We start from the raw sequence: 26854 nt of genomic DNA, 5'->3' as shown, positions 1-26854 counted from the left end.
GACAGAGTTACTGATTGCCGCCTTTGCTTCAGTCTTTACTGCTAAGGCTGGCCCTCAGGCATCCCAGCCCCCAGAGGTGAGAAAATCTGGAGGAAGGAAGACTTCCCCTTGGTTGAAGAGGATTGGGCTAGATGTCACCTAGGCAAACTGGATCCTTACAAATTCATGGGCCCCAATAGGATGCATCCCTGAGTTCCGAAGGAGCTTGGCGAGCCACTCTCTATCATCTTTGAAAGGTCATGGAGGACAGGAGAGGTTCCCAAGGACAGGAGGAAATCAAATGTCAGTCCAATCTTCAAAAAGGGCAAGAAGGAGGACCTGGGAAACTCTAGGCCAGTCAGCCTCACCTCTGTCCCTGGAAAGGTGATGGAGCAGTTCAATCTGGTGGTCATCTCCAGGCATGTAGAGGACAAGAAGGTTATCAGAAATAGTCAACATGGATTCACCAAGGGAAGATCATGCTTGACCAACCTGATAGTCTTATATGATGGTGTGACCAGCTGGGTCAATGAAGGGAGAGCCATGGGTGCTGTTTATCTTGACTCCAGCAAGGTGTTCGGCACTGTGTCCCATAACATCCTCAAGGACAGGCTAAGGAAGTGTAGGTTAGATTAGAGGACAGTGAGGTGGATTGAGAACTGGTCGTGATCAGGGGGATAGAGTCTGGTTGGAGGCCCATAACTAGTGGTGTTCCCCAGGGGTCTGTGCTGGGTCCAATCCTGTTCGATACATTTATTAATGACCTGGACAAAGGGACAGAGCGTCCCCTCAGCAATTTCACTGGTGATACCAAACTGGGAGGAGCAGCACAGCAGGCTGTGCTGGCATCCAGTGAGACCTGGGCAGGCTGGAGAGTTGGGCCCAGGGGAACCTGATGAAATTCAACAAAAACAAGTGCAAGGTCCTGTACCTGGGGAAGAACAACCCCCCCGCACCAGTACAGGTTGGGGGCTGACCTATGGGAAAATGGCTCTGCTGAGAAGACCCTGGCAGTGCTGGGAGGCAGCGAGGTGACCCTGAGCCAGCACTGTGCCCTTGGGGCCAAGAAGGCCACAGTGTCCTGGGGTGCATGGAAAGGAGTGTGGCCAGCAGGGCGAGGGAGGTTCTCCTCCCCCTCTGCTCTGCCCCAGTGAGGCCACATCTGGGGTGCTGCGTCCAGTTCTGGGCCCCCCAGTTTAAGGACAGGGATCTACTGGAGAGAGTCCAGCAGAGAGCTGCCAAGATGACCAATGACTGCAGCATCTCCATTCTGAGGAAAGGCTGGGAGACCAGGGTTTGTTCAGCCTGGAGAAGAGAAGGCTGAGGGGGAATCTCATCAATGCTTATGAATATCTGAAGGGTGGGTGTCAAGAGGATGGGGTTGGACTCTTTTCAGTGGTGCCCAACGCCAGGCCAAGGGGCAACGGGCACAAGCTGGAACACGGGAAGTTCCACCTGAACATGAGGACAAACCCCTTTGCTGTGCGGGTGCCAGAGCAGGGGCACAGGCTGCCCGGAGAGGCTGTGGGGTCCCTTCCCTGGAGACATTCACACCCCGCCTGGACATGGTCCTGTGCCCTTGCTCTGGCCATGCCTGCTCAAGCAGGGGGGTGGATGGGATATCTCCAGAGGTCCCTTCCAACCCCTACCATGCTGTGATTCATCGTGTCCTTGAGCATTCTTTTGTCTGTTCCTTTTGGAAATCCTGTGCTACTGTCACGATGCCTTCTGAGGTCTTAGATGTTCCCCACTGCACACTTTTAGTTCCATAACCCCCCTTTGACTAATTTTGTTGCAATCACACCTCTCCCAAGATCTCTGTTCCCCCCAAAAACATTCTTTTTCTCTATGGCATCTAGGATGCCTTCCAAAACCTTCCTTGTGCTCCACAGCATTTTTGTAGCACTTCACCTCCTTTTCAATGTCTCTTAACCCTCCAAGACATTTGTGACCCCTCTGCTCCCAGTCACCATGTCTCCCAAGACCTCCTTTTGCCCCACAGCCCTGTTTTAGCTCTGTAGTGGCCTTTGATCCTCTCTCATTACCTCTGGGCTCTGTCCTTGGGTTTTCTCATGCCTCAGAGCACTCTTATGATCCCATCTGCTATCTAGGGTGCCTCCTTTCGGTGCCTGGCCTCCTGAGGACATCTGTACTCTGTTCAGCTCCCCTCCAGACTTCCCCCATGTGTTCCCGAGCCTTCTTTGGTCTCTCTGGCCCATTCAGGGCCCCTCTAATAGTGTCATAATGCCTACTGATGCCTTCGAGGTTGCCCTTAGCACACTTCTAGCTTTGTAGCTGACCTCGTACCCCTCTCGTTCTGTCAGAAGACTTCCCAAGTCCATATCTGTGACTTAGCCCAGTCATTCTATCCTCTCTTCCCTCTAGCTGTGCCTCTATTTGTACCCTGGCTCTCTGATGACGTATTTACTCAGTTCAGATCCCCTCTGGATTTAATTGTCATGTCCTCAATCCTTTTTCTGTCTCTCTGTCACCCTTGCGACGTTTTTTCTCCCAGTCACGATGCTTCCCTAGACCTTCGTTGTGCTCTGCATCTACTTTGAGCTGCAGAGCACTCATTTGTTCCTCTACGCTATCTAGGATTTCTCTGTTCAGTCCCCATCCACCTGAGACCATCTGTACTCTGCTCAGATGACCGTTCGGGTTCCTCCTTGTTGTCCCAAGCCTTCTTTTGTCCACCGGCCCCCTCCAACACCCCTCTCCTCACAGTCACAATGCTTCCTGAGACCTTCCTCATTCTCCACAGCACCTTGCAGCACTTTATCTCCCTTTCCATCTTTCTTGTTCTGTCAGAGCCTTCAGTCTTTCTTTGCTATGCAGTGCTCCTTTATCTTTCTCTCTGCCATCCAGGGTGTCTCTGTTCAGTGCCCCTCTCTTAGTCATCTGTAGTTTGCCTAGATGCCCTCCTGAGACTCCAAGGCCCTCACTGTGTCTCCAAGACTTCTTTTCTTAGCTTGCCCCCTCCTAATCCCTCTGCTCTCTGTAACAATGTCATCTGAGTCCTTTCTTGTACCCCACAGCACTCTTGTAGCACTTTAGCTCCCTTGGTGGGTTTTCTTTTTTGGCTCTTACCTTGCTCTTTGCCATATAGAATGCCTTCATTCAGCCCCTGGCCCCCTGGTGGCGTCTGTAATTTGCTGAAATCACCTTCAGAGTTCCTCATTGTTATCTCTGAGGCTTCTTTGTTCTCTCAGGCCCCCTCAGGACTCCTCTGCTCCCTTTGCTGAGCTCTCATGAGACATCCCCTATGTATCAGAGCCCTATTCTAGCTCGGGAGGGCACGCTGCACCCTTTCTTTTCCCCTCGGGACCCTTCCTGAATCTGCATCTGTTACCTTCGGTCGGTTTTTCTGTCCTCTCACCTGTTCGGGGCCCCTCCATTTGGCCCCCAGTCCCCTGAGGACATCTGTACTTCGTTCAATTCTCTTTTGAGAATTAGAGTTAGGGTTAGTGATTAGTGTGAGGGTTAAGCTTAGGGTTTTGGTTAGAGTTAGGAATTAGTGTTAGGGTTAGATTTAGGGGGTAGGGTTAGGGGTAGCATTAGGTTTTAGGTTTAGATTTAGGATTAGGGTTAGGGTTAGTTTTAGGTTTAGGCTTAGGGTTAGGGTTCGGATTGTTAGGATTAGTGATAGTTTTAGAGTTAGGTTTAGGATTACGGGTAGCATTAGGGGTAGGGTTAGGGGTAGGTTTAGTTAATATTAGGGTTAGTTTCATGATTAGGATTAGGTTTAGTGTTATGTTTTAGGGTTATTGTTGGGTGTAAGGTTTAGTTTTACAATTAGGAATAGGGCAAGTAATTAGGGTCAGTGTTAACGTTAGCATTAGAGTTTAAGGTTAGGTTTAGGGCTTGTGTTTGTGTTACTGTTTAGGGATAGAGTTAGTGTTAGGGTTAGGGTTACTTTTATGTTTAGCTTTAGGTGTTAGGTTTAGGGTTAGTGTCAGGGTAGTGTTAGGGCTAGGGTTAGTGTTAGATCTTACCGTTAGGTTGAAGATTAGTGTTAGGTTTAGGGTTAGGTTTTATGGTCAGTGTTAGGCTTAGGGTTAGGGATAGGATTACCTTTAGAGTTACAGTTAGGGTTAGGTTTCAGGGTGAGGTTTAGGGTTCAGGTTGGGGTTATGATTAGGGTTTTGGGTCAGTGTTAGTGTTTCAGTTTAGGGTTTGGGTTAGGCTTACGTTACTCTTAGGTTTTAGGGTTAGGATTATGGTTATTGTTACTCTTAGGTTAGGTTTAGTGTTAGGATTTAGGATTAGGGTTAGGGCCAGGTGTATGTCTAGGTGTTAGCGTTGGGTTAGGGTTTAGGGGCAGTGTGAGTATTAGAGTTAGGGTTTAAGGTTAGGGTTACCGTGATTTTGACTTTTAGATTAGCAGAGGATGTCACAATGGACTCTGTGTTTGTCCTCAGAAGAAAAGATGATGTCAGTCTTGTGAGAGAAGAGCCCATGGAAACAGAGTGTATTGCTTTCAAACCAGTGTCTGAAATGGGTAACTAAGAGAAGGATAAGACAAAAGCAAAGATTGAGAAGATGGATCGGAAGGTAGATGTGGCTGTTCCTCATAAGAATGACAATACAGTACAACCAGCCGGATCTTCTGAAGAGAAGGTTGACATGTATCGTGACAAACCTCATTGAATGGAACCTCCTGTGAACAAAGTGCAGGAGGACTAGCCAAAGCCAGGCAGTGTTAGAACACCTTCCTCCTAAAAGGATAATAATATTTTGATCCTGTCCTGTAAAGAGTAGTTGCCAGTTTGGGAAGATAAAAGGGGGTTGCCTTATCAGTGTCAACAGCATGGTGCAGTATTACTCATCTTCAAGACACAAAGCAGCACTTCAGAAGCTGTTTACCATTTTTCATACATTTTGTTAATTTTGCATTGGAAACTAACACAATCTTCATGGAGGACTAATGTAATCGGCTGTAGGTGATGGACATTTCAGGGGTATCTGCAAAAGCCGAATTAGAGGCATTTCTGGAACATGGACAATTGCATGGCTGTTTTTCACAGAATCATAGAATCGTTAAGGTTAGAAAAGACCCTTAAGATCATCGAGTCCAACCACTAACCTATCACTGCCAAGTCCACCACTAAACCATATCCTCAAGCACCACGTCTACCTTTCTTTTAAATACCTCCAGGGATGGAGACTCCACCACCTCCCTGGGCAGCCTGTTCCAATGCCTGACAACCCTTTTGGTGAAGAAGTTTTTCCTAATGTCCAACCTAAACTTCCCTTGGCGCAGCTTGAGGCCATTTCCTCTTGTCCTATTGCTTGTTACTAGGGAGAAGGGTCCGACCCCCACCTTGCTACAACCTCCTTTCAAGTAGTTGTAGAGAGCGATAAGGTCTCCCCTCAGCCTCCTCCTCTCCAGACTAAACAACCCCAACCTCAGCCACTTCTCATAAGACTTGTTCTCCAGACCCTGCCCCAGCGCCGCTGCCCTTCTCTGGACACACTCCAGCCCCTCAAGGCCCTTCTTGTCCCGAGGGGCCCAAACCTGAGCCCAGCATTCGAGGTGGGGCCTCACTGGGGCCGAGCACAGGGGCCCCATCCCTGCCCGGCTCCTGCTGGCCACACCAGTGCTGACACAAGCCCGGGGGCTGGTGGCCTCCTTGGCCACCTGGGCACTGCTGGCTCATGCCCAGCCAGCTGTCAGCCAGCACCCCCAGGGCCTTCTCCGCCAGGCACTTCCCAGCCCCTCTGCCCCAGGCCTGGGGCGATGCCTGGGGTTGGTGTGACCCAAGGGCAGGACCCGGCCCTTGGCCTTGTTAAACCTCACACAACTGGCCTCGGCCCATCGCTCCAGCCTGCCCAGGTCCCTCTGCAGAGCCCTCCTGCCCTCGAGCAGATCGACACTCCCGCCCAGCTCGGTGTCATCTGCAAACTGACTGAGGGTGCCCTCGATCCCCTCGCCCAGATCATTGATGAAGACACTAAACAAGGCTGGCCCTGACCCTGAGCCCTGGGGAGCCGCGCTGTGACCGGCCGCCCGCTGGGTTTAGCTCCGATCACCGCAGCTCTCTGGGCTCGGCCGGCCAGACGGTTTTTACCCGGCAAAGAGTCCGCCCACCCAAGCCATGAGCCACCAGCTTCTCCAGGAGGATGCTGTGGGAGACAGTGTCAAAGGCTTTGCTAAAGTCCAGGCAGACACATCCACAGCCTTTCCCTCACCCACCAGGAGGGTCACTTGGTCATAGAAGGGGATCAGGTTGGTCAGGCAGGACCTGCCTTTCCTGAAGCCATGCTGGTGGGCCTGATCCCCTGGTTGTCCTGCACGTGTCTGGTGAGCTCACTCAAAATGAGTTACTCCATAATGTTCCCCGGTACCGAGGTCAGGCTGGCAGGCCTATAGTTTCCCCAATCCTCCTTCCAGCCCTTCCTGTAAGAAAGGGTTCTCCTGAGGGCTTAGGCCTTCCTTCACAGTTGCTTCAAGAACATGCCCAAGAAAGTGCCCTGGTGAGGAAAACACCAGTGAAGAGCTAAAGTGAGTGTGCAGGGTGCGGGCAGGCAGCAGTGTCTTTGCACAGCCAGGCCTCCTGGGAAAGACATGAAGGACCAGCAGAGCAGGGTCTGGTCCCTGACTTTGTTCATGGGACACTGTGGGGAAGCTGCCCTAGGGCAACCATCACAGACCAGCCCCTTGCAACAAGCATTACCAGCACTGGCCTCTCACCCCACCACCAAGAGGTTGTTTGCCTCTCCATGGAGGGACATCAGATGTCAAGGTCAGAAGTCCATGTCTGCATTGTAACAGAGGAGACTTAAGCATGCACCTTGTGAGCGTGTGGCGAGATGAACCCAAGTGAGCACAAAGGCCGTCAGCTATTCCCAGAGGTGCCAAAAAGACCTGTGGGACAGTGTCTTGAGGTCACTTCGCTTTGAGAGTAACATACCCTGGGAAACCACCTGAATGCAGCACTGGGATGTGCTTCTGTGAACCAAGGTCCCTGTGTCCATTCTTCACACTATGGGGCATCTCAGACAGGTGCAGAGCAGGGCAATACAGCACAGGGCTGAGGTGTCTCCCAGCCTCTGCCTGTGGCAACAGGAGGCCAGAGAGATGCTATGCCTGCCACAATGAACTGCCTCTGCCTGTGCAAGAGAAGGACGTGTGTCTCTGAACGTCCCTGTCAGAGCCCTGACATTTGTGTGTGTGACTCCAGGAACCACCTCCACCATCCCAATGAGATTTCTCTCACCTGCCTTGGCTGGTTCAGTGCAAATGCCCCTATGTGCTACATCTTTATGGTCTGTCTCTTGTAGTACGTAGTATAAAAGCAGCACATCTGTGGAGCATTTCACCTGTGCAGTCAGAAAGTGTTCTGCAAGCATGAGCAGCATTGCCTTCTAGAAGATGGCATTTCTCACCTTTCACAAAGCACTGAGCAAGTCTAGGGAGAATGAATGCAGTCAGAAGAACACAGACCTCCACATTTCACCTCTCTGGCCTTCCTTCACAATGTCTTTAATCACCAAAGAGAGAAACAAATGTTCTCACGCACTCATAGGTGTCCTACAAGGAGAGTGGGGTCATGAAGACCTAAAACTTTGCATGGAAAAAGGGGACTAGGACAATTAGACATCATCAATGGAGTTTCCCCTAATAGGAATGGGGAATGTCCCCAGCCTTCAGAAAAATCTCTTCCTCCTCTCTCTCATGACCTGCCTCATGACTGTGGTTGGGAACACGCTCTTCATGACACTGCTGGTGGAAAACTTGGAAACCTGCTACAGCTCCATGATCCTGACTGTTCCCTGTTTGGGGACAGCGCAATCCCTGCTCATAGCAATGCTCGTGCTATTTCCTGCACCTTTTGCATGTACAGAGTGCCCGACTCCTACAATCCGTACTTGGCTGTATGCCACACCCTGCTCTCTGCAAGACTCATGATCTGGAAGGATTGTTTCCAGAATCCAGCTGCATCTTGGCTAGGGGCATTTCCATCATCTACAGGACTCATATTTTTCTTGTCCACTTCTTCTGTGGTTTTGCCCCAATGCTGGAACTCTCCTGCAGTGAAACCATGATACTCATGCTCTCTGATTTCATAACCTGGTTTTTAGATCCAATTCATGCTGGCATCCCTTGTGAGCACCAGAGCTTGCACCCTGGAGCAGCTCTCCTGCTCAGCTGGGCATGCAGAAGGCCTTCTCTGCCTGCTCCTCCCACCTCACTAGCGCCACTCTTTTCTACAGCATCCCTCATCCTTGTCTGTGTGATGCCCACAACAGTCCCCCTGAGACAGTCTGACAATGCCCTTTACCAGCACCATCCTTGCCCCTGCTCAATCTTCTCATCTACAGCCTGTGGAGCAGAAAGGATGGGGCAAGGTGGTACTGAGGAAAACACTCAGGAAAGATGTGAGCTTCACAGAGAGCCCACTGCAGTGGGCAGCCTGTAGGAAGAAATCACTTCTGGTTCTCTTCTGCCCTTGCCCTGTGGACCTGGACAGGCGTGTGCTGTGTCCTGGGCGCTTCTCTGGGATATATGTGGGATATTGAGAAGGCTTTTGATGTCAGGGATATTGAGAAGGCTGGCCAGTGTCCTTGTGAGACACCTCTCAAACACCTTGGAAAGGCTGGAGGAGACAGAGAGGTTCCTGGGGACTTGGAAAAGGCAGACATGAAACCAGTCTTCAGAAAGGCAGAAAGGAGGATTGGGAGAATTAGGGACTGGTCAGCCTCACCAGGGAAGGCAAGTCTGCTGCAGCCATCTCCAGGCATTTGAAAGACAGGAAAGGGATTGCAGAACACGTGTAGAAGGGAAAAGAAGAGGATGTTATGTAGCTGGACTTTATCAAGGCCTTTGATGGGGTCTTCCATAGTTTCCTTATAGCCAGTTTGTTGACAGCTGGACTGAAGAAGTGGAATATGTGGTGGGTGGGAAGTTGGCTGAACGATGAGGGTCAAATGTCATCTGCAGTACAAAGTCCTCCTGGCAGCCACTTACTAGTGGCCTCCCTCTGTGACCAGCCCTTCACCACCACCACTGTGGAACATTTTTATTATTGCTCTGTATGAGGGGACAAAACACTGTTTCAACTCCTTTGTGGATGATGATGCCAAGTTGCGGAGAGCCCTTGAGCAATCTCATCTAGTTAACTCTGCCTATAGCAGGAGAGTTGGGCCAGATGACCCTGGTGAGTTCAACTTGACTGGCCATCAGGTGCCCACCAAGCCAGTCTCTCTTTCCTTGCCCTTAGCAGACCTAAAGGGAGAAAATAAGGTGAAAAAACTCATGGGTTAATGTAAAGGAAGTCTAAGGGGTGTGTGTGTGTGTGTATGGAATAAGAAGAGGAAAAGAAAAAAAGCAAAGGCCAAACACAGAAGCAAAGGAAAACCAAAGGAGATTTATGCTCTCCTTCCCATCAGCAGACAACGTCCAGCCATCTCCTGGGAGGACAGGATTCAGAACATGGAGCAGTTGCTTTGCAAGACAAATGTCTTACTAATGAATGTCATTCCTTCCCTCCTCCCCAACTCCTTTCTCTCATCTTTTATTGCTGAACATGATGCCACATGGTATGGACTATCCCTTTGGTCAGTTCCCGTAAGCTGTCCCAACTATATGTCCCCTCCCAACCACTTGCCCACCCACAGCCTACCAGCTTTGGGGGGGTTGGACAGCCTTCATGTGGTGCGAGCACTGCTCAATAACAGCCAAAACATTGGTGCGTGATCAACACCGTTGTGGCCACGAGTACGAAACACAGCAGTATATGGGCTGCTGCAGGGGAAGTAAACTCCATCCCAGCCAGACCCAGCACAATTGTGTTCAGGGGTCTCTTCCAGCCCCAGTTATTCTATGATTCAATGACTCTTTTGTCATTGGCGAGACCTTTGAGGAAAGAACAGAGAGGCAGAATTAGAGATATAAATCGCACCAGTATAAATACAGGAGTTCCTCTGAGGTACATTTTTCCACTCAAATCGTTGGTAGGAAATCTCTTAGATAAATTTGATGACCCAAGCTTACTTTAATCTGCTCAGGTACTGGGCCACTGAGCCACAAGAAGGGTGATGGCTGGGTATGGTCTCACGTGGTCAGTTGTGTCTCGGGAACTCCTAATGCAGTAGGAAGCCAATGGCCATGAAGGGGACTGTGAGGTCACTCGTGCCTCTGGAGGTGACAGGCCAAGAGCAGGACCGTGGCTGGGAAAGGGACCGTGAGGTCACTTCTTTGTGAAAGAGCCGGTGGGTCAGCCCTTGACCCATGGCTGGGGTATGTGCTTGTAAGCTGACACCTACCAGCGTCTCCGAGAGGCCGGCAGGAGGCACCTGGCTGGCACAGTGACCGTGAGATCCCCTCTGCCGAAGGAGCCAGGCTCACTGCACAAAGGGGGCTTCTATTCCAGGTGTCGTATCTCTGCTGCCCGGGGGCCTGGGGCAGCAGCAGGAAGGGCCCTGAGCGCTGTGTGAGGGACAGGGTCTGCCTTCCCCAGGGCTGGGGCTCAGAGCTTGACCTTTCTGCTTCATGAAACAAAGCTAGGGTTTTCTCAGCATCTGAGCTGCCTGCACATTACCTTGGCCTCCATGGAGTCATGGCTTCCAATTATCTGCTCTAACGAGTCCCTGGGGAGGCTTTGTCAGTAATGGCCCTCCTCAGTGGGACTCAGTAAGACTTCACGATACTTCAGGTTTTTCTTCTGACTTTGACTTATGGAAAAGTTTGTGCAATCTCCTCTTGGTACCTGAGGTTCAAGGACTGAACAGGAAATACGCCAAGGGGCTCATTAAAATAAAGCAAGCCCTAATGAGCTCTGTCTCTTCCTGCAATTTTCTTCACGTCTTCAAGACTTGTACAAGTACTTGGAGCTGTTTCTTACTGTACTTATGGAGAAAGAGTTCAAAGTACTTCTAATGAGGTTTTATTTTCAAGGGTGTGTTTTACTACTTTTCAGTTTAGAGGTGATGGCAGCATTCTCCAATAGACATTGACCAGGGTCTCTCCTAAGGAAGTCTGGACTGGTGGGAGAAGATATCCCTTGAAGTTGAGGCCTGACACAGTATGGACAGCCTCCCACCTCACCTCCCCAACCCCACCATTTATTTCTCTCATTGGCCACCTGGGACTTTCCTTACATCAGCCCTCTCCACTGCTCTCTGCATCTGGATGTTGCAGCTCCTTAGTATCAGCTCCCACCTGCTTTTCTTCAAGAACTGGCTGCACTCAGTCACAGAATTTTTTTCCTATTTGCAAGCAAAGAGAAATAAAGCATGATAAAGTTTCATCAACAATAAAACACACTCTGCAACCGTATGCTTACTGACAGCTGCCTCTAATGAGGTTGCCTTTCTGCAAGGGATAATCTTCCGAGAAATGTGTTTGATGGGTAGGTACAAAAAGGCAAATATGGACGCAGTTGAGGAGTTGGCTAGAGAGGCAATTAGACTACTTAATGGCAGGGCCAGCTTTTAAGACCCTGATGTCAAAGCAGCAGCTGGATGGGTGACAGCAATGTGAATCAACGAAGTGTAGGGGGAGGAGAAAACTGGTGCATAATGTAAAGTGCCTTTGTATAGACAGCCTGTATCTGGAAAGCTGACTTTAGAGATGTCATTGTATCAGAACAGGTGAAAATATATGAAAGATTAGAGAAATTAAAGACTTGTATAAGAGGCAGAGTAGTGATGAAGTTGCAGGGGAGATCAATATTTCTTCTGAATAACCCTTTTGCAGTGTAACGGGATTGGTAGAGGTCTCTTGGGAGTGAGGACAAGGAAATGTTGCACCCATCTTTGAAAGAGGCCAAAAGTTCAACCCCGGGAACCAGTCTGTACAAGCTCCCTTTGGTGAGGAGTGTGCCATCAGTTCAAGTCTTCTTGGGTGAAATTTCTGGGCAAGCAGGTGAGAAGGATGTATCCAAGAACCATCAGCATGGACTTAGCAGAGGTAAATGATGCCTCACAACCCTGACTGCCTTTATGATGAAGTAACGGCATCTGTGCATGAGGGGAGAAGAGTGGCCATCATCTACCTCAGCTTCAGCAAGAATTTTGGTATAGTGTCTCTCAATATTCCTGTACCCAAGTTAGGCCGTTACAATGTAGGTGGATAGACAAACAGAGAAGTGAAACACCAGTTGGATGATGAAGCTGAGAGACCAGTGGTGAAGAGGTCATACCCTACTTGGAGGCCACTGGGACATCCTGGGGCATTGTAGGGTAGCACAGGGGACTTTCCTGGGACCTTTGCAGTTTAACACATGTATCCATGACCTGGAGGAGGCAACTGTTGCCACAGTTCCTGATGACACTAAACTGGGAGGACTATTCCTGTTCCTTAGGGAAGCCATTCAGGGGAACCGTGAAAGCTGGGAGGACTGTCCTGTCAGGAACTTCAGGAAACGGATGAAGGACAAAGGCTAGGTGTACTTGTTTTGGCTGGGATACAGTTAAATTTCTTCATAGTAGCTCGTATGGGGCTATGTTTTGGATTTGTGATGAAAATAGTGTTGATAACAGATGTTTTAGTTACTCCTGAGCAGGGCTTACACAGAGTCAAGGCCTTTCCTGCTTCTCACACCACCCCACCAGTGAGTAGGCTGGGGGTGCACAAGGAGATGGTAAGGGCCGCAGTTGGGACAGCTGACCCAAACTGACCAAAGGGATCTTCCAGGCCATATGACATCATGGTCAGCAGTAAAACTAGGGGGGGAGGTTGGCAGGGGGGCCTTTGCTCGGGGACTGGCTGGACATCAGTCAGTTAGTGGTGAGCAATTGTTTTCATTTGCGTCACTTGTTTTTCTGGGGTTTTATTTTCCTCTCTCTTTTTTTTCCTCTTTTCCTTACATTTCTTTTTTATTATTATTATTTCTCTTTAGTTATTAAACTGTTTGTATCTCAACCCATTAATTTCTTTCTCACTTTCACCTTTCCAATTCTTTCCACAGCTCACCCTATGTGGGGAGTGAGTGAGCAGCTCTGTGGTGCTCTGTTGCCAGCTGGGGTAAACGAGGACACCAAGCCCTGCACCTGGGATAGGTAACAGCTTGCAGCTGTAGGGGCCGGGGACTGCCTGGCTGGGAAGCAAGTCTGCAGAAAAGGCCCTGGTGGTGCTGGGGGACAGAAAGCAAAACACAGTCCAGCAGTGTGGCCTGGTAGTAAAGACGGCCAGCAGTGCCATGGAGTGTATAAAGAGGAGCCTCACCAAAAGAGCGAGAGAAGTGATTGTCTCTCCCTGCTCATCACTTGTTAGACAGCTATCATAGAATCACAGAACAACAGAATGGTTTGGGTTGGAAGGGACCTTTAGAGGCCATCTAGTGCAACCCCCTGCAGTGAGCAGGGACATCTGCAACTAGATCTGGTTCCTCAAAGCTCTGTCCAGCCTGACCTTGAATGTGTCTATGGATGGGGCCTCCACCACCTTGCTGGGCAACCTGTGCCAGGGTTTCACCACCCTCACAGTAAAAAAATCTGTTTCCTTATATCCAGTCTAGATCTACCCTCCTGTAGTTTAAAACCATCACCCCTTGTCCTGTCACAACAGGCCTTGCTAAAAAGGTTACTCCCATCTTTCCTATAGTCCCCCTTTAAGCACTGGGAGGCCGCAATAAGGTGTCCCCGCAGCCTTCTATTCTCCAAGCTGAACAACCCCAGCTCTCCCAGCCTGTCTTCATAGAAGAGGTGCGCCAGCCCTTGGATCATTTCTCTGACCTCCTCTGGACTCCAGTGGTTCTTCTTGTGCTGGGGACCCCAGAGCCGTGTGCAGTACTCCAGGTGGGGTCTCACGAGGGTGGAGCAAAAGGGGAGAATCACCTCCCTTGACATGCTGGCCACCCTTCTTTTGGTGCAGCCAGGATATGGTTGGCTATCTGGGCTGCAAGATCAGATTGCCAGGTCATGTCCAATTTTTCCATCCACCAATATCCCCAGGTCCTTCTCAGGGCTTCTCTCTGTCCATTCACCTCTCAGTTGTTATTGATATTGGGGATTGCCCTGACCCATAGGCAGGACCTTGCACTTGGCCTTGTTGAACCTCATGAGGTTCTTACAGGCCCACCTCTCCAGATTGTCTAGGTGTCTCTGGATGACATCCCATCCTTCTGGTGTGTCAACTGCACTGCTCAGCTTGGTGTCACCTGCAATCTTGCTGAGGGTGCACTCAATCCTGCTGCCTATGTCATTGACGAAGACATTAAACAGTACTGGTCCCAGTATGGACCCTTGAGGGACACCACTCATCACTGGTCAAGTAACTATACACTACTGTATCCATTTTTGGGGCCTCCAGTTCAAGTGTACTGGTTCTGACTGGGATGAAGCTGACTTTCTTCCTAGCAGTCTGTATGGTGCTATGTTTTGCATCTGTGCCTGTAACACTGTTGACACCACACCAGTGATTTGGGTGTTGCTGAACAGGGTTTGCACAATGTCAAGGGCTTCTCTTGTCTCTCACCCTGCTCCCTCCCAGTGAGTAGGTGGGGGATGGGCAGGCAAGAAGTTGGGGGTAGCGGAGGGGGACACACAACCAAGACAACCGGTCCCAACTGACCAGAGGGATATTCCATGCCATAGGATGTTGTGCCTAGCAATACAAGCTGGGGGAAGAAGGGGAAGGAGGAGAGGAGGGGAGTTGTTGTTCAAGGTGTCTGTTGCTGGGAGAATGGCTAGGCATTAATCTGCTTGTGAAGCCTGGTGAGTGAGAGCCTTTGCATTGCTTATTTGGTGGTTGTTTAGTTTTTCTCTCTTGCCTTCACCTATAGAACTGTCCTTGCCTTGACCCACAACTTTTCACACTTTTTTCTTCCTATTGTGTCCCCCATCCCACTGGAGAGAGAGAGGAAAGAGTGAGCGGCATCGTGGCTGCTGAGCTGTTGGTCAGAGTCGGCTCACCACATCAGGAAAGATTTTGATAGCTGGAGCCAGTGTAGCAGAGGGCCCCCAACATGCTCAGCAACTGGACCATTTGCCTCAGAGAACAGGCAAAGGGAAAGGGCCTTGTTCAGCCTGGAGAAGGGAAGGCCTCAGGAGCCTCATAATGTTACCCTGAAAAGTGAGTTTATTTGCCCAGTGTGCAAAACGCCAAACTACACACAGAGCGGAGGGATTTTATTTAAGTCATTTTTGTGCAAAGATTGGTGCTAGGTGGTAGCCCACAAAGCTAGCACTCCACACCGAGAAACTACAAGGCATTTATACAGTTAAATGTGTCAATCACAGCTAATATTCACATGCCTCAGCTAATAACTGGGTAATTTCTTTCTTGCTTGGATGTAACAGTACAGCTCACTTTTAATTTACCATGCATGGTCGTAGGTTAAGGGACTTACTAGAGGGGGATGGTTCCTGGCCTATGGGCCTGATTTTTAGTATTATAATAAGGATATTCCCCCTACTGGGCACTTTGGTTTAGTTCCTGTCTACCTCCCAATTAGTTGTGCTCCTTGACTATATACTTTGTCACCCCATTCTGAGGAGCTTTTGAGGCAGGATGTTTACTTTGGTCAGTCTCTCAGCTCTCCTCAAGGATATAGTCGTAAAACAAGTGCTTCTCTATGTCCCAATTTCTGTCTCTGGCCCTCAACTTCTGTTTTGCCAGGATCGCATAGTTCATTGTTAGGTCTTTAGTGAACAGTTCCAAATATTCCATTTTCTGAGGGATTATCAATAGGAGCCTGCCAGTCCCTAAGGGGAGGTTTTCAGGAAGATGGAGACAGCCTTGTCAAGTGTGGTACTTGGCAGGAGGATTATAGACGAGTCAGATGTTGAAACAAGGAAGGTTCAGGATGGAGATAAGGAAAATCTCTTTCTCCGTGAGGTCATCCGAGCATTGGAGCTGGTTGCCCAGAGGTGGCATACCATCTCGAGCCTTGGATGCTTTCCAGTCCCCAATGGATCAAGCCTTGAGCAACGTGGTCTGACTCCACAGCAGATCCCACTGTGAGCAGGAAGCTGGAGCAGAGACCTCCTGAAGTCCCATTCAGGACACTGGAAACCTAAATAATGCTCTGGTTCCTTTCCCTCTGGGTCTTCTCTTGATGACAGTAGGCAAAGCTCTCAGGTTCCCGGGGGCCATGGAAGTAAGTCAGATGTTGCTGTGGTTGGACCAGCAGCAGCTTGCTGTCTTGCTCCAGGCAGTGTTGCTCAGGTGCAGGCCTGCTTGGCAGGTGTCCCCAAACAGCCCTGATCATTTCCTTTGCTTTACCATTCATTCCCTTTTTACTCTTTTCCCACCTCTCAGGTCCTACTCTTTGACCAGCCTTGTCCCCTCCCATGCAAAAGTGCCACCCCTTTCATCCTTTCCCCACAGGCACTCTGTTTGCTCACTTTGTGTCCTCCTTTTGTCTTTCTGAGATGGTTATCAGGGTGCTTTCAACCTTGCACAGCAGCTCCATTTCACTAGTAGACTTTTCTTATCCATAGTGTCCTGCAGCTACTTAAGTTATGATCTTGTAAGATGCACCACACCTCGAGATGACATCAGCACACATAATTTAGAAGCTGGACTGTTGGAGGTTCAGTCCAGAGGGACCTGGACACACTGAGGGATTTGGCAAACAGAAACCTGAAGGCTGAGCTCACCTGAAGGGTGAGCAGAGAGACCCATCAGGAGCCGGCAGCTCTCACGGGTGAGGCTGATGTGCAGCTGACGCGGCGTGGGACGCTGCCAGAAGCAATGGCGGGAGATTTAAAGGGCCCCTAGGGAGCATGAGCGACCAGGAGCGCGGCGAACAGGATGGGCAAACAGGGCGTGGCGTGGCAGAAGGGCATGGTGCGGCAGTTTGTGTAGCAGTTCGCGCAGGCAGGGTGAGCAGACGCTGCAGCCCGCTTGTAGGTCTAAGCTCAGGCAAATGCTTTGGTCTCCGGCGAAATGGTGGGCACTTGCCTCAGAGCTAAAGCCACTGTTCGTTCATCAAAAGCCCCTGAGATGTCAGACACATCCACCCAGTCGGATCTGGCAAGACAGGAAACATCAGTACAGGCGGTGGGTTGCAGCAAATGCCCAAACCCCTCTCCCGATGAAAAGGTAAGTACCTGCACGAGGTGTGCAAAAGTTGACGACCTGTTACGTCAGGCGGCCGAACTGCAGGAAATGGTTAAGAGGCTGCACAGTGTTAGAGGATCTGAGGCAAAATCTGAGACAGGCGGCTTCAGAATCACATTCCTGTGGCAGACACCCCCGAGAATGAGGCACCGTGGACCCTGGTGACTCACAGAAGTAGGATTCCACATCAGCCTCCACCATCACAATTAGAAACAGATATGAAGCCTTAACGACCAAGGACATCCATGAGCAAGGTCTGAAAAGTCCCCCGCAAGAGGAAACTGTACCAGCAACACATAGTGGAGATCGTAAAAAGAAATGACGAGTGCTCGTGGTGGGCAACTCTGTTGAAAGGTACTGAGGCACCCATCTGCCGCCCTGACAGGGAGCCACGAGAGGTGTGCTGCCTTCCAGGAGCCAAGGCTCGAGACGTGGCCGAGAGGGTGCCACAACTCATCTGGAAAACAGACTACTATCCACTGCTACTATTTCATGTAGGCATGAATGACACCGAGAGCTGCAACCTGGCTAAAATCAAGCAAGACTTTCGAGCCCTGGGGGAGCAAGTGAAAAACATTGGCGCCCAGGTGATCTTCTCTTCCATTTTGCCAGTTCGAGGGAAGGGAGCAGCCAGAAGCAGGCGCATAATGCATATCAACTCCTGGCTACGTGGCTGGTGCCACCGTGAGGGGTTTGGCTTTTATGATAATGGGATGTTCTTCAATGACTACACCATGCTAGGGAGGGATGGAATCCATCTGTCTAAAAGGGGTAAGGGAATCTTCAGCAGTAGGCTGGCTAACTTGGTGAGGTGGGCTTTAAACTGAAGGACTTGGGGGGTGGGATCCGCTGCGAAAATGCTTACACCAGCACGTCCAATGGGGGAGTAAGTCAGGCCAAGCAATATGGTGATAAAGGTTCACTAGCTGTCTCCCAAGAGGTGAAACAGAGGAGTAATCACCTCAAGTGTATGCACACAAATGCACACAGTCTAGGTAACAAACAGGAGGAGCTGGAGCTCCGTGCCCACTCAGAAGGATATGACACCATAGGAGTTACTGAAACATGGTGGGACACCTCAAACGACAGGGGGATCACAATGGATGGTTACAGGCTCTTTTGTAAAGACAGGCAGGGTAGAAGAGGTGGAGGAGTTGCACTGTACATCAAGGAACACCTTGAATGTATTGAAGTCAACTATGGTGATTGCGACTGCTCTATCGAATGCCTCTGGGTTAAAGTCAAAGGGGTCGTCTCCAAGCAGGACCTCACAGTGGGCATCTGCTACCGACCTCTTAACCACGATGACGATGCTGACGAAGCAATACTTGGCTCACTAAAGCAAGCTTCTGGCCAACAGAACCTGGTCCTGATGGGTGACTTCAACTACCCAGACATCTGCTGGAAGGACAATATGGCAGCTTGCATGTCATCCACCAAGTTCCTGGAATGTATAGAGGACTGTTTCCTGACACAAACGTTAGATGTGCCAACCAGGAATGAGGCACTGCTGGACTCGCTATGCACAAACTGAGAAACCCTGCTTTGTAATATCTCGGTTAGTGACAGCCTTGGCTGCAGTGACCACAATGTTGTGGAGTTCGGAATCCTGCTGAGTGCGCTGAAGGTCAGCTCTAAGACAAGGGTTCTGGACTTTAGAAGAGCAAACTTCAGTGCACTCAGGGCTCAACTGGGAGGGATTCGATGGGAAGCTTCCATGAATACAAAGGAGCCAGTGAGAGCTGGGAGTTCTTCAAGAACTCTCTATTGGAAGCACAAAGCCAATTTATCCCCTACAAAGAAAAGGGAAGTAAGCAGAGCAAGAGGCCCCCTTGGCTCAACCATGACCTCCTGGGTCTACTCACATCCAAAAGGGAAGCGTACCAGAGATGGAGAAGTGGAGGATTATCCGTCAAGAGCTACAAGGGCATGGCCAGAGCATGCAGAGATGCAGTTAGAAAAGCAAAAGCCCAGCTCTAATTGAAACTGGCTGTAGATGTCAAAAATAATAAGAAAGGGTTCTTCAGGTATGTCAACCACAAGCAGAAAAAGAAGGAGAACATAGGCCCACTTTTAAACAGAAAAGGAGAGTCTATCACCAATGATGCAGAAAAAGCAGAGGTCCTCAACACCTTCTTCACCTCTGTCTTTACCAACACTACCGGGTCCCAGGCTTTGGGAACAAGATTGCCAATTGAACCAAGCACCAACCCACCATCAGCGAAGGAAGAGTTAGTATATGAATTACTGCAGAAGCCTGACCCCTACAAATCCATGGGCCCTGATGCCATCCACCTGAGGGTGTTGAGAGAGCTGGCTGACATCATCGCAAGGCCACTCTCCATAATCTTTGAGAAGTCATGGAGAAGAGGGCATGTCTCAGAGGACTGGAGGAAGGCAAATGTTACCCCTATCTACAAGAAGGGCTCGAGGGAGGATCCGGGTAACTATAGGCCCATCAGCCTTACTTCAATCCCTGGGAAGGTTATGGAACGAATACTCCTGGGGGCCATCACAAGTCAAATGAAGCACGTGATTGGGAAAAGCCAACATGGCTTCACTAAAGGCAGATGGTGCTTGACAAACCTGGTGGCCTTCTACGACAAAGTGGCTTGCCTGGTTGACATGGGGCGGGCGGTGGACATTGTCTACCTGGACTTCTCCAAGGCCTTTGATACGGTCCCCCCCAGCCTCCTCCTGGAGAAATTAATGCGTTATGGCCTAGACAAGTGGTCTGTGCAGTGGGTGGGGAATTGGCTGACAGGCTGCACCCAAGGGGTGGTGGTAAATAGCTCTTTCTCAAACTGGCAACCTGTCACTAGTGTAGTCCCCCAGGGATCGATATTGGGCCCAATGTTATTCAATATCTTTATAAGTGATCTGGATAATGGCATCAGGTGTAGCCTGATGAAGTTTGCTGATGACACCAAGTTGAGTGGGGAAGCAGACACTCCAGAAGGGAGAGCTGCTCTGTAGGGACACCTGGATAGGCTGAAGGAGTGGGCCAGCAAGAACCTTATGAAACTCAACAAGGACAAGTGTAAGATCATGCACCTGGGAAAACACAATCCAGGAGTGCAGCACAGACTGGGATCCACCTGGCTGGAGAGCAGCTCTGTGGAAAGGGACCTGGGGGCCCTGGTGGACAGAAAGCTCAACATGAGCGAATGGTGGCTGCTGCGGCCAAGGAGGCCAACAGGATGCTGGGTTGCATCAAAAAGGTCATCGCCAACAGAGTTAAAAAAATCATTATCCTGCTCTACTCAGCACTTGTCAGGCCACACCTGGAGTGCTGTGCGCCGTTCTGGTCCCCGCTGTACAAAAAGGATGTGGCCAGGCTGGAAGGGGCCCAGAGAGGGGCCACCAAGATGATCAAAGGATTGGGAAGCTGCCATATAAGGATACGCTGAGAGAACTGGGTTTGTTGAGCCTTGAGAAAAGGAGGCTCAGAGGGGATCTCATCACCATGTACCAGTACTTAAGGGGCAGCTACAAAGAAGATGGAGACTCCCTTTTTACAGAGTCCCATGGAGAGGACAAGGGGGAATGGACACAGGTTGCTCTTGGGGAGATTCCGATTGGCCACCAGGGGAAAATTTTTCACAGTGAGGACAGTCACCACTGGAATAATCTCCCCAGGGAAGGGGTTGACTTGGCCACGTTGGACACCGTCAAGAGTCGCCTGGACAGGGTGCTGGGCCATCTTGTCTAGACTGCGCTCTTCCTAGAAAGGTTGGACAAGATGACCCCTGAGGTCCCTTCCAACCTGTGATTCCCATACTGGTCAAGGTGGGAAGCACACCCAGCCAGCTGGGGATGACTGCTACTACTCCCCCTCCCCAGGGTGTATGGATGTGGCAGGTGTTTGAAGGGATGATGGTACATTTCCAATAAGTGTAGATGTGTCCAGGTGTACCTCTAGATCCAGCTAACTTCACTGATGGTGACATGAATCCCTCCTCAGCTTCCCTTCCCAGTGACTGATGGGCTCCCACCACCTCTCCTGGGAGTACAGAGTCCTTGTGTGCCTGCAGATACCTGGATTTAATGCCTTTCTTTGTGGGATTCCATCTTGAGATAGCTCTCACTTGTAGGGCTCCAGCCACTTCATGCTCCAAACACATACTGTCCATGGAGATACCCTGGGCACTACAGTTAGCTTGACATTCACCTCAAGGATGCCATCTGCATGTCATCTGTGGGACAGCCCAGGGTATGCAATGAAGTGATCATTGACCATCCAGGCCTTGATCTCCGACAGGTCACAATGTCACAACGTGCTTTTTGCTCCTGAAATCAAAGAGAAACAGTCCCTTCTGGGGAGCAAATCTTTGGGCCTATTCTTGGCACCGGATTTAGAAGAAGAGCACAGCCTTCAGGCAGTGCAATGGGGAGAACCTGTTTTATTGCAGAGATGCTGTAAGAGAGTCTGTGCTGCTCCACTCAGACATACATCTATATGGGCTCCACGTGAGACAGAAAAGGTTCATTCTTACTAGCAGTAGGAGGAATACAAATATTTCTGTAGGCACATGAGAAGCACAAACAGTAAAAATAATTACATGAAAAAAGTTATCATGATAATGAAAGCAAACAAAACACAAGCCTGGAACAGCATGCATTGGGAGTCATTTGTGAAGAGTGATGGGAATTTTATGACTACAGAAAAATGTCCATAAAATCAGCTTCCTCAGGGAATTTTTGAGCTCCTGGTTCTTCATGCTGTAGATGAGGGGATTCACTGCTGGAGGCACCACTGAGTACAGAACCGCCACCACCAGATTCAGGGATCGGGAGGAGATGGAGGGAGGCTTCAGGTAGGCAACCATGGCAGTGCTGATAAACAGGGAGACTACGGCCAGGTGAGGGAGGCACGTGGAAAAGGCTTTGTGCCGTCCCTGCTCAGAGGGGAGCCTCAGCACAGCCCTGAAGAGCTGCACATAGGAGAAAACAATGAAAACAAAACACCCAATACCTGAACAAAAACAAAAGGCAATAACCCTGACTTCCCTGAGGTAGGTGTCTGAGCAGGAAAGCTTGAGGATCTGGGGAAGTTCACAGAAGAACTGGTCCACAGCATTGCCTTGGCAGAGGGGGAGTGAAAATGTATTGGCCGTGTGCAGCACAGCACTGAGAAACCCACTGGCCCAGGCAGCTGCTGCCATGTGGGCACAAGCTCTGTCACCCAGGAGCGTCCCGTAGTGCAGGGGTTTGCAGATGGCCACGTAGCGGTCATAGGATATGACAGTGAGGAGATAAAACTCTCCTGTGACAAAAAAGACAAACATAGAGACCTGGGCAGCACATCCATAATAGGAAATAGTCCTGGTGTCCCAGAGGGCATTGGCCATGGATTTGGGGAGAGTGGTGGAGATGGAGCCCAGGTCAAGGAGGGAGAGGTTGAGGAGGAAGAAGTACATGGGTGTGTGGAGGTGGTGGTCGCAGGCTATGGTGGTGATGATGAGTCCGTTGCCCAGGAGGGCAGCCAGGTAGATGCCCAGGAAGAGCCAGAAGTGCAGGAGCTGCAGCTCCTGTGTGTCCGCAAATGCCAGGAGGAGGAACTGGGTGATGGTGCTGCTGTTGGACATCTGCTGCCTCTGGGCATGGAGGCCTGTTCAAGAAGAAAATTCAGTTACATGTTGGAAGAGACTTCTCTGAGAAAAACCATTGTGTTTTCTCATGGAAATCCTCCTCCCTGATCTGAATGAGGGATAAGTCAGCTCATTCCCCAATGCTACCAACTGAGTGACATGCTTACGTTTTAGAATGGAGCCTGGGCACCTAGTTCCCATGAAGACACTTCCAGGACACATCCCCCAGAGTTAGTATCAGAACAGAAGCTGATCCACACCCCCACATAAACCCCAGAAAGCAAGAGCACCATGGAGACATGGAGAAACAAGGAAAAATACTGCAGTGCCCAAAAAAAAAAAAAAAATCAAGGAGAGAAACAGATGGTCATGTGGACATGCAATGAATCCTCCTCCATACCCAGCTGTGCACTCCACCTCACAGCATAGGTGCTTTGAGCCCCTTTGTTGTGTAACCACATTGGAGGACACATGCAGCTTTCCTGGAGGTCGGGCTGCAGAGGCGCTAACTCACACCCTGGACCCCATGGTCTTGTGGGCAGAGGCCATGCTGGGCAGGAAAGGAGACCAGGAGGTAGCTCTGGGGAAGGCATCTGCATTGGAGGGTATGGCAGAGACATGCCCAAATTCCACCTCCCATGCCATTTGTGGGAGCCGCCCCCTCTCGCTCCCTGCCCATGTATCTGCTGCCTGGAGATGTCCCTGCCTGGAGCTATTTCTCTCCCTGTCCATACTCACAGAGCCTGTCCCACCCGCTGTGTGTGCAGCTCTGCCCTGCACACACCTGGCAGCAGGGCACTGCCCAGGGACAGCTCTGTGCGCGCAGGGGCTAAGGAGCAGCTCAGACAAGTCCTAACAAGAGCTGGGGTCTCAGTGCCTTCCTCAGAACAGAGACATACATTCCCATCTCCCACTGCCCACCCAGACAACCAAGAGGAGAAAGCTCAAGGCACAGACACCTTCCTGTTCGGATAGTCCCTGCCTTGACCTTCCTCTTGAAAATTTTCCTCTTAGATGTCCTCAGGGTGATGTGGTGCTGTCAGCAGCCCTGGCCCAAGCAGCACCCTCTCAACAGCAGACAAACCTTGTCCTGTCAGAGGTCGCTCCTCCACCCACAACTTGTCCCCACAGCGCTGTGGGGAGCTCCCCAGGCAGGCTGAGTGCCGCGCCTTGCAGGCGGCAGAGTCCCTGCCCTGGCACACACATCCCTTGGGTGAAGGGACCCTGATCTGAAGGGCAACCCTGGGCACCCCTGGCTGCATACCTGGATTCACACCTGCTGCAGCAGCTGTACCTGAGAGAAGAAAGTTGTGATGCCCTGTCCCTCTGATTGTGCAGCAGGGGATTATTGTTCAGGAGCACCCCCTCCAGGAGCTGTGAGAGTCCTCTTGAAAGTTCCCACACACTGTGGGATATGCTGGCTTTAGGAGAGCCTTCCAGGAACCTCAGCTTTGTTACCCTGCACTCAGAGACTCACCATGTAGAAGGCTGTGAGGATTTGTCTCTCAGTGAGCTCTTCTCTCCCACCCCAGACTTCCTTTAACCTCTCCCTGCCCGGCTCCTCTGCCCTCGTTGCCTGCAGGCAGTGCCCTCAGCCCTGCTGCGTTTTGCAGAGGAGCTGCTCCTGGGCAGAGCTGTCTCTCGGCAGCGCTGCCTCATTGCCAGCAGCTCCCTCCACGCCAGGAGCCCAGCCCAAGGCAGCCCTTTCTGTGCCCCCTCTGGGCTCCCTCCACATGTCCCTGGGGCTCTACTGTGAAACAGACTGAAGCAATCACTGATGTCTCCTGTCAGAGAGTTGGGCATGAGAATAATCTTTTCTCATCCCATCATAAGACAAGGCAGCCAGACAGCTACAGGAAGGGATCACATTTCTCTAAACTGAGGGAAGTGATTCAGCTGTCAATCAGGGCATCCCATTATGGGTTTGTAGCCCTGGGACTAGAGGGGGACTCAGCTCCCTCCCATGCCTGCTACAAACCATCAGAAGGTGGGATTTCTCTCTCCTCAATTCAAGTGGCACAAAATAGGCACCTGTATGTGAACTGCTTGTTTCAGCTCCCACGCTAATTAATGGAAATGGAGACCAGGAGCGAGCTGTTCAGATGAAACACCTGGTGACATCTGAGATGCCAGAGGTTGCCCAGGGTATGTGCAGAACAGCTGAGTCTGTCCCTGTTTGTTATTTTCTAGGAAGCCTACACAGGCTTTCAGCTGACCACATTTTGTCATGTACCATAGGGACATCTGAGCTTGACTCTGTCTTCACCATCACCATCACCTACAATGACAGTGGTCTCATGAACATCCCCCCACATGGCCTAATTGAATTCAGGGCAGTTACTCTATTTATTGGCTAAATATAGGCCTGTGGCTATATGAGATGTGAAGGCTCTCCTAAAAACCTTCATGTGCCTGGCAGGGATTGTCTGGTCCAGCCAGGTGGCTGATGAGAGAAATGGTGGGGTTGGCAGGGTAGGGACACAGACTGCCCATCAGGTGTCTGACGTAAAGGTTATTGATTTCCCTACGTATACAGATTCCATTAGGAGATGCTTAGGATCAGTCTCAAGTGGAGATCGCTGACACCACTTAATCTGTAAGTGGAAAAGGAAGAAAGCCTTCCCTAGTTTTCTTTTCTGTTGAAATATTTTGACTTTGGCTACACTCCTGAAATCTCTCTCATCAACCACATAAGAACTGAGCAAATAAGGAAAATTATGCCCAGAGACTCGGCTTGTTAGGCTGTTTTGCATGTTAGTGAGCCTTCTGGTGCCACGTTCCTGAACAGCCAATTCTGAAAGTTTGAGGAAGCCTCTAGAGAAGAAAAAGTCAGAAGCAAACATCCAGGTCTCTGAGTGTGTTAGCGGGACTCACTGAGGGCCATCACTGAAAAGCCCATGGAAGGAACAACCAGGCAAGATGCCCATCCCTGGGGGGGTGAAGAAGGGAGCCAGAGGCACTGGTTGCAGGTAGAAAATCAAATGTGGAGGTCACTCTGAAGGCCTTCGATGTGTTTTGCCAAGCAAGATGGCCAAGCCTGGGCCCCCATCCCCTGCAAAGTGGGATCCTTTCCTTTATGGGTTGCTCAGAGCTCTTCCTGGGGGCAGTGTGATGCAGGGGTGTGTGATGCTAAGGGCAGGACAGTGCTAGGACACTCCCCATGCTCTATGGTGGTGAGGAAGCAACAAGACCCTGGGGTTGTAAGGAACTGGTGTCCTCTCCTGGGCCTCACTGGAAGAAACAACAGCCATAGCTGAGAGGACAAGGACTTCATTTCTTTTGGGGCTGGGTCTGAGCCCCACCAAGTCCCTTGGCTGTCCTCACCAGGCTGCCCTACACTGTCCTATGCCTGTGACTGTTTCCCTGCAGACTTAAACCACTCCACTTCTTCCCCTACTTTACTCTGACCCCATGATGTCCCAAGTTTGGCTTATGTCCCACTATCCTCACTGGCTGTTGCTTCAAACACAAGGCTGTGTTTTCTTGAGGATTTTCCAAGGCCTGCGCGTTCCCCACAACCTGCCCAGCTTCTTTCAAATTGCTGCTAATGCTCCTCTGTCTCCCAAGATGTGATAAGCCTCAGGCTTGTTTGAATCCTCACTGTTTGAAGCCAGTGCATGTGCATCCTCCTTCTTCTGCTCTTTCAAAATCCAAACTCAACCTATTCCACTACAGCATGACCACCCCATGTCATTTCAGAGCTTCTTCCTGCCTTTAACACACTCACTGCCACACGCACGCTGCTTTCTCCATGCACTCCCACATGTCTCAAGACCCCTTCCCTCTTCCCCTGCAGTGATGGGTCATCACTCCAGGAGGTTCGTGTCGTCCTCCAGGCTCATGGATGCTTCCTGAGCTCCATCCAAGTGTGGGCACTGACAGAGGGGAAGAGAACAAAGTCAGCTCAGGGGACATGACTGAGCACAGCCACCCCCAGCACCAGGCATTCCCCATCTCCTAGGTTCAGTCATGCACACAAGATGGAAACATCTCTATCACCCCTGATTTGTACAGGAGGGGCCTCCCTTCCTGCCATATTCTGAGGACAGACCTCCTCCACCCACAGACACCAACTGCTTTCCATTTCTGGGCTCAGACATGGTTGTACGGATTTGTTAAGCCACCAGCCATCACCTTGTTTCTCACTGACATCCCCTGACACTGTTTCCCAGAGCTACACGTGGCCAATCACTGCTCCTCAGGGCCACTCGTACTTCAGAAGAGGCCTTGAGCTTCCTAGATCTTCCTCAGAGTTTGGAGATCTGCACGTTGG

The 26854-nt window shown here is 50.5% G+C and overlaps 1 protein-coding gene across 1 annotated transcript; it reads right to left on the bottom strand.

The window, feature by feature from the left end:
- Nucleotides 1–18960: 18960 nt before the first annotated feature.
- LOC142048344 (olfactory receptor 14C36-like) lies at nt 18961–23228 on the bottom strand. Its single transcript, XM_075075110.1, has one exon. It carries the CDS (start codon nt 22576–22578, stop codon nt 21619–21621), a length of 960 nt encoding a protein of 319 aa, XP_074931211.1. The 5' UTR covers nt 22579–23228; the 3' UTR covers nt 18961–21618.
- Between the last annotated feature and the right edge of the window lie 3626 nt (nt 23229–26854).

The sequence above is a fragment of the Phalacrocorax aristotelis genome, chromosome 25 (assembly GCF_949628215.1).
Source record: "Phalacrocorax aristotelis chromosome 25, bGulAri2.1, whole genome shotgun sequence".
Taxonomy (NCBI): Eukaryota; Metazoa; Chordata; class Aves; order Suliformes; family Phalacrocoracidae; genus Phalacrocorax; species Phalacrocorax aristotelis.
Note: the sequence above shows the minus strand (reverse complement) of the source record. Positions and strands in the feature narration are given on the sequence as shown.

Excerpts from the sequence above, each read along its gene's own strand:
- LOC142048344 (XM_075075110.1), bottom strand. The coding sequence starts at position 22,578 with ATGTCCAACAGCAGCACCATCACCCAGTTCCTCCTCCTGGCATTTGCG.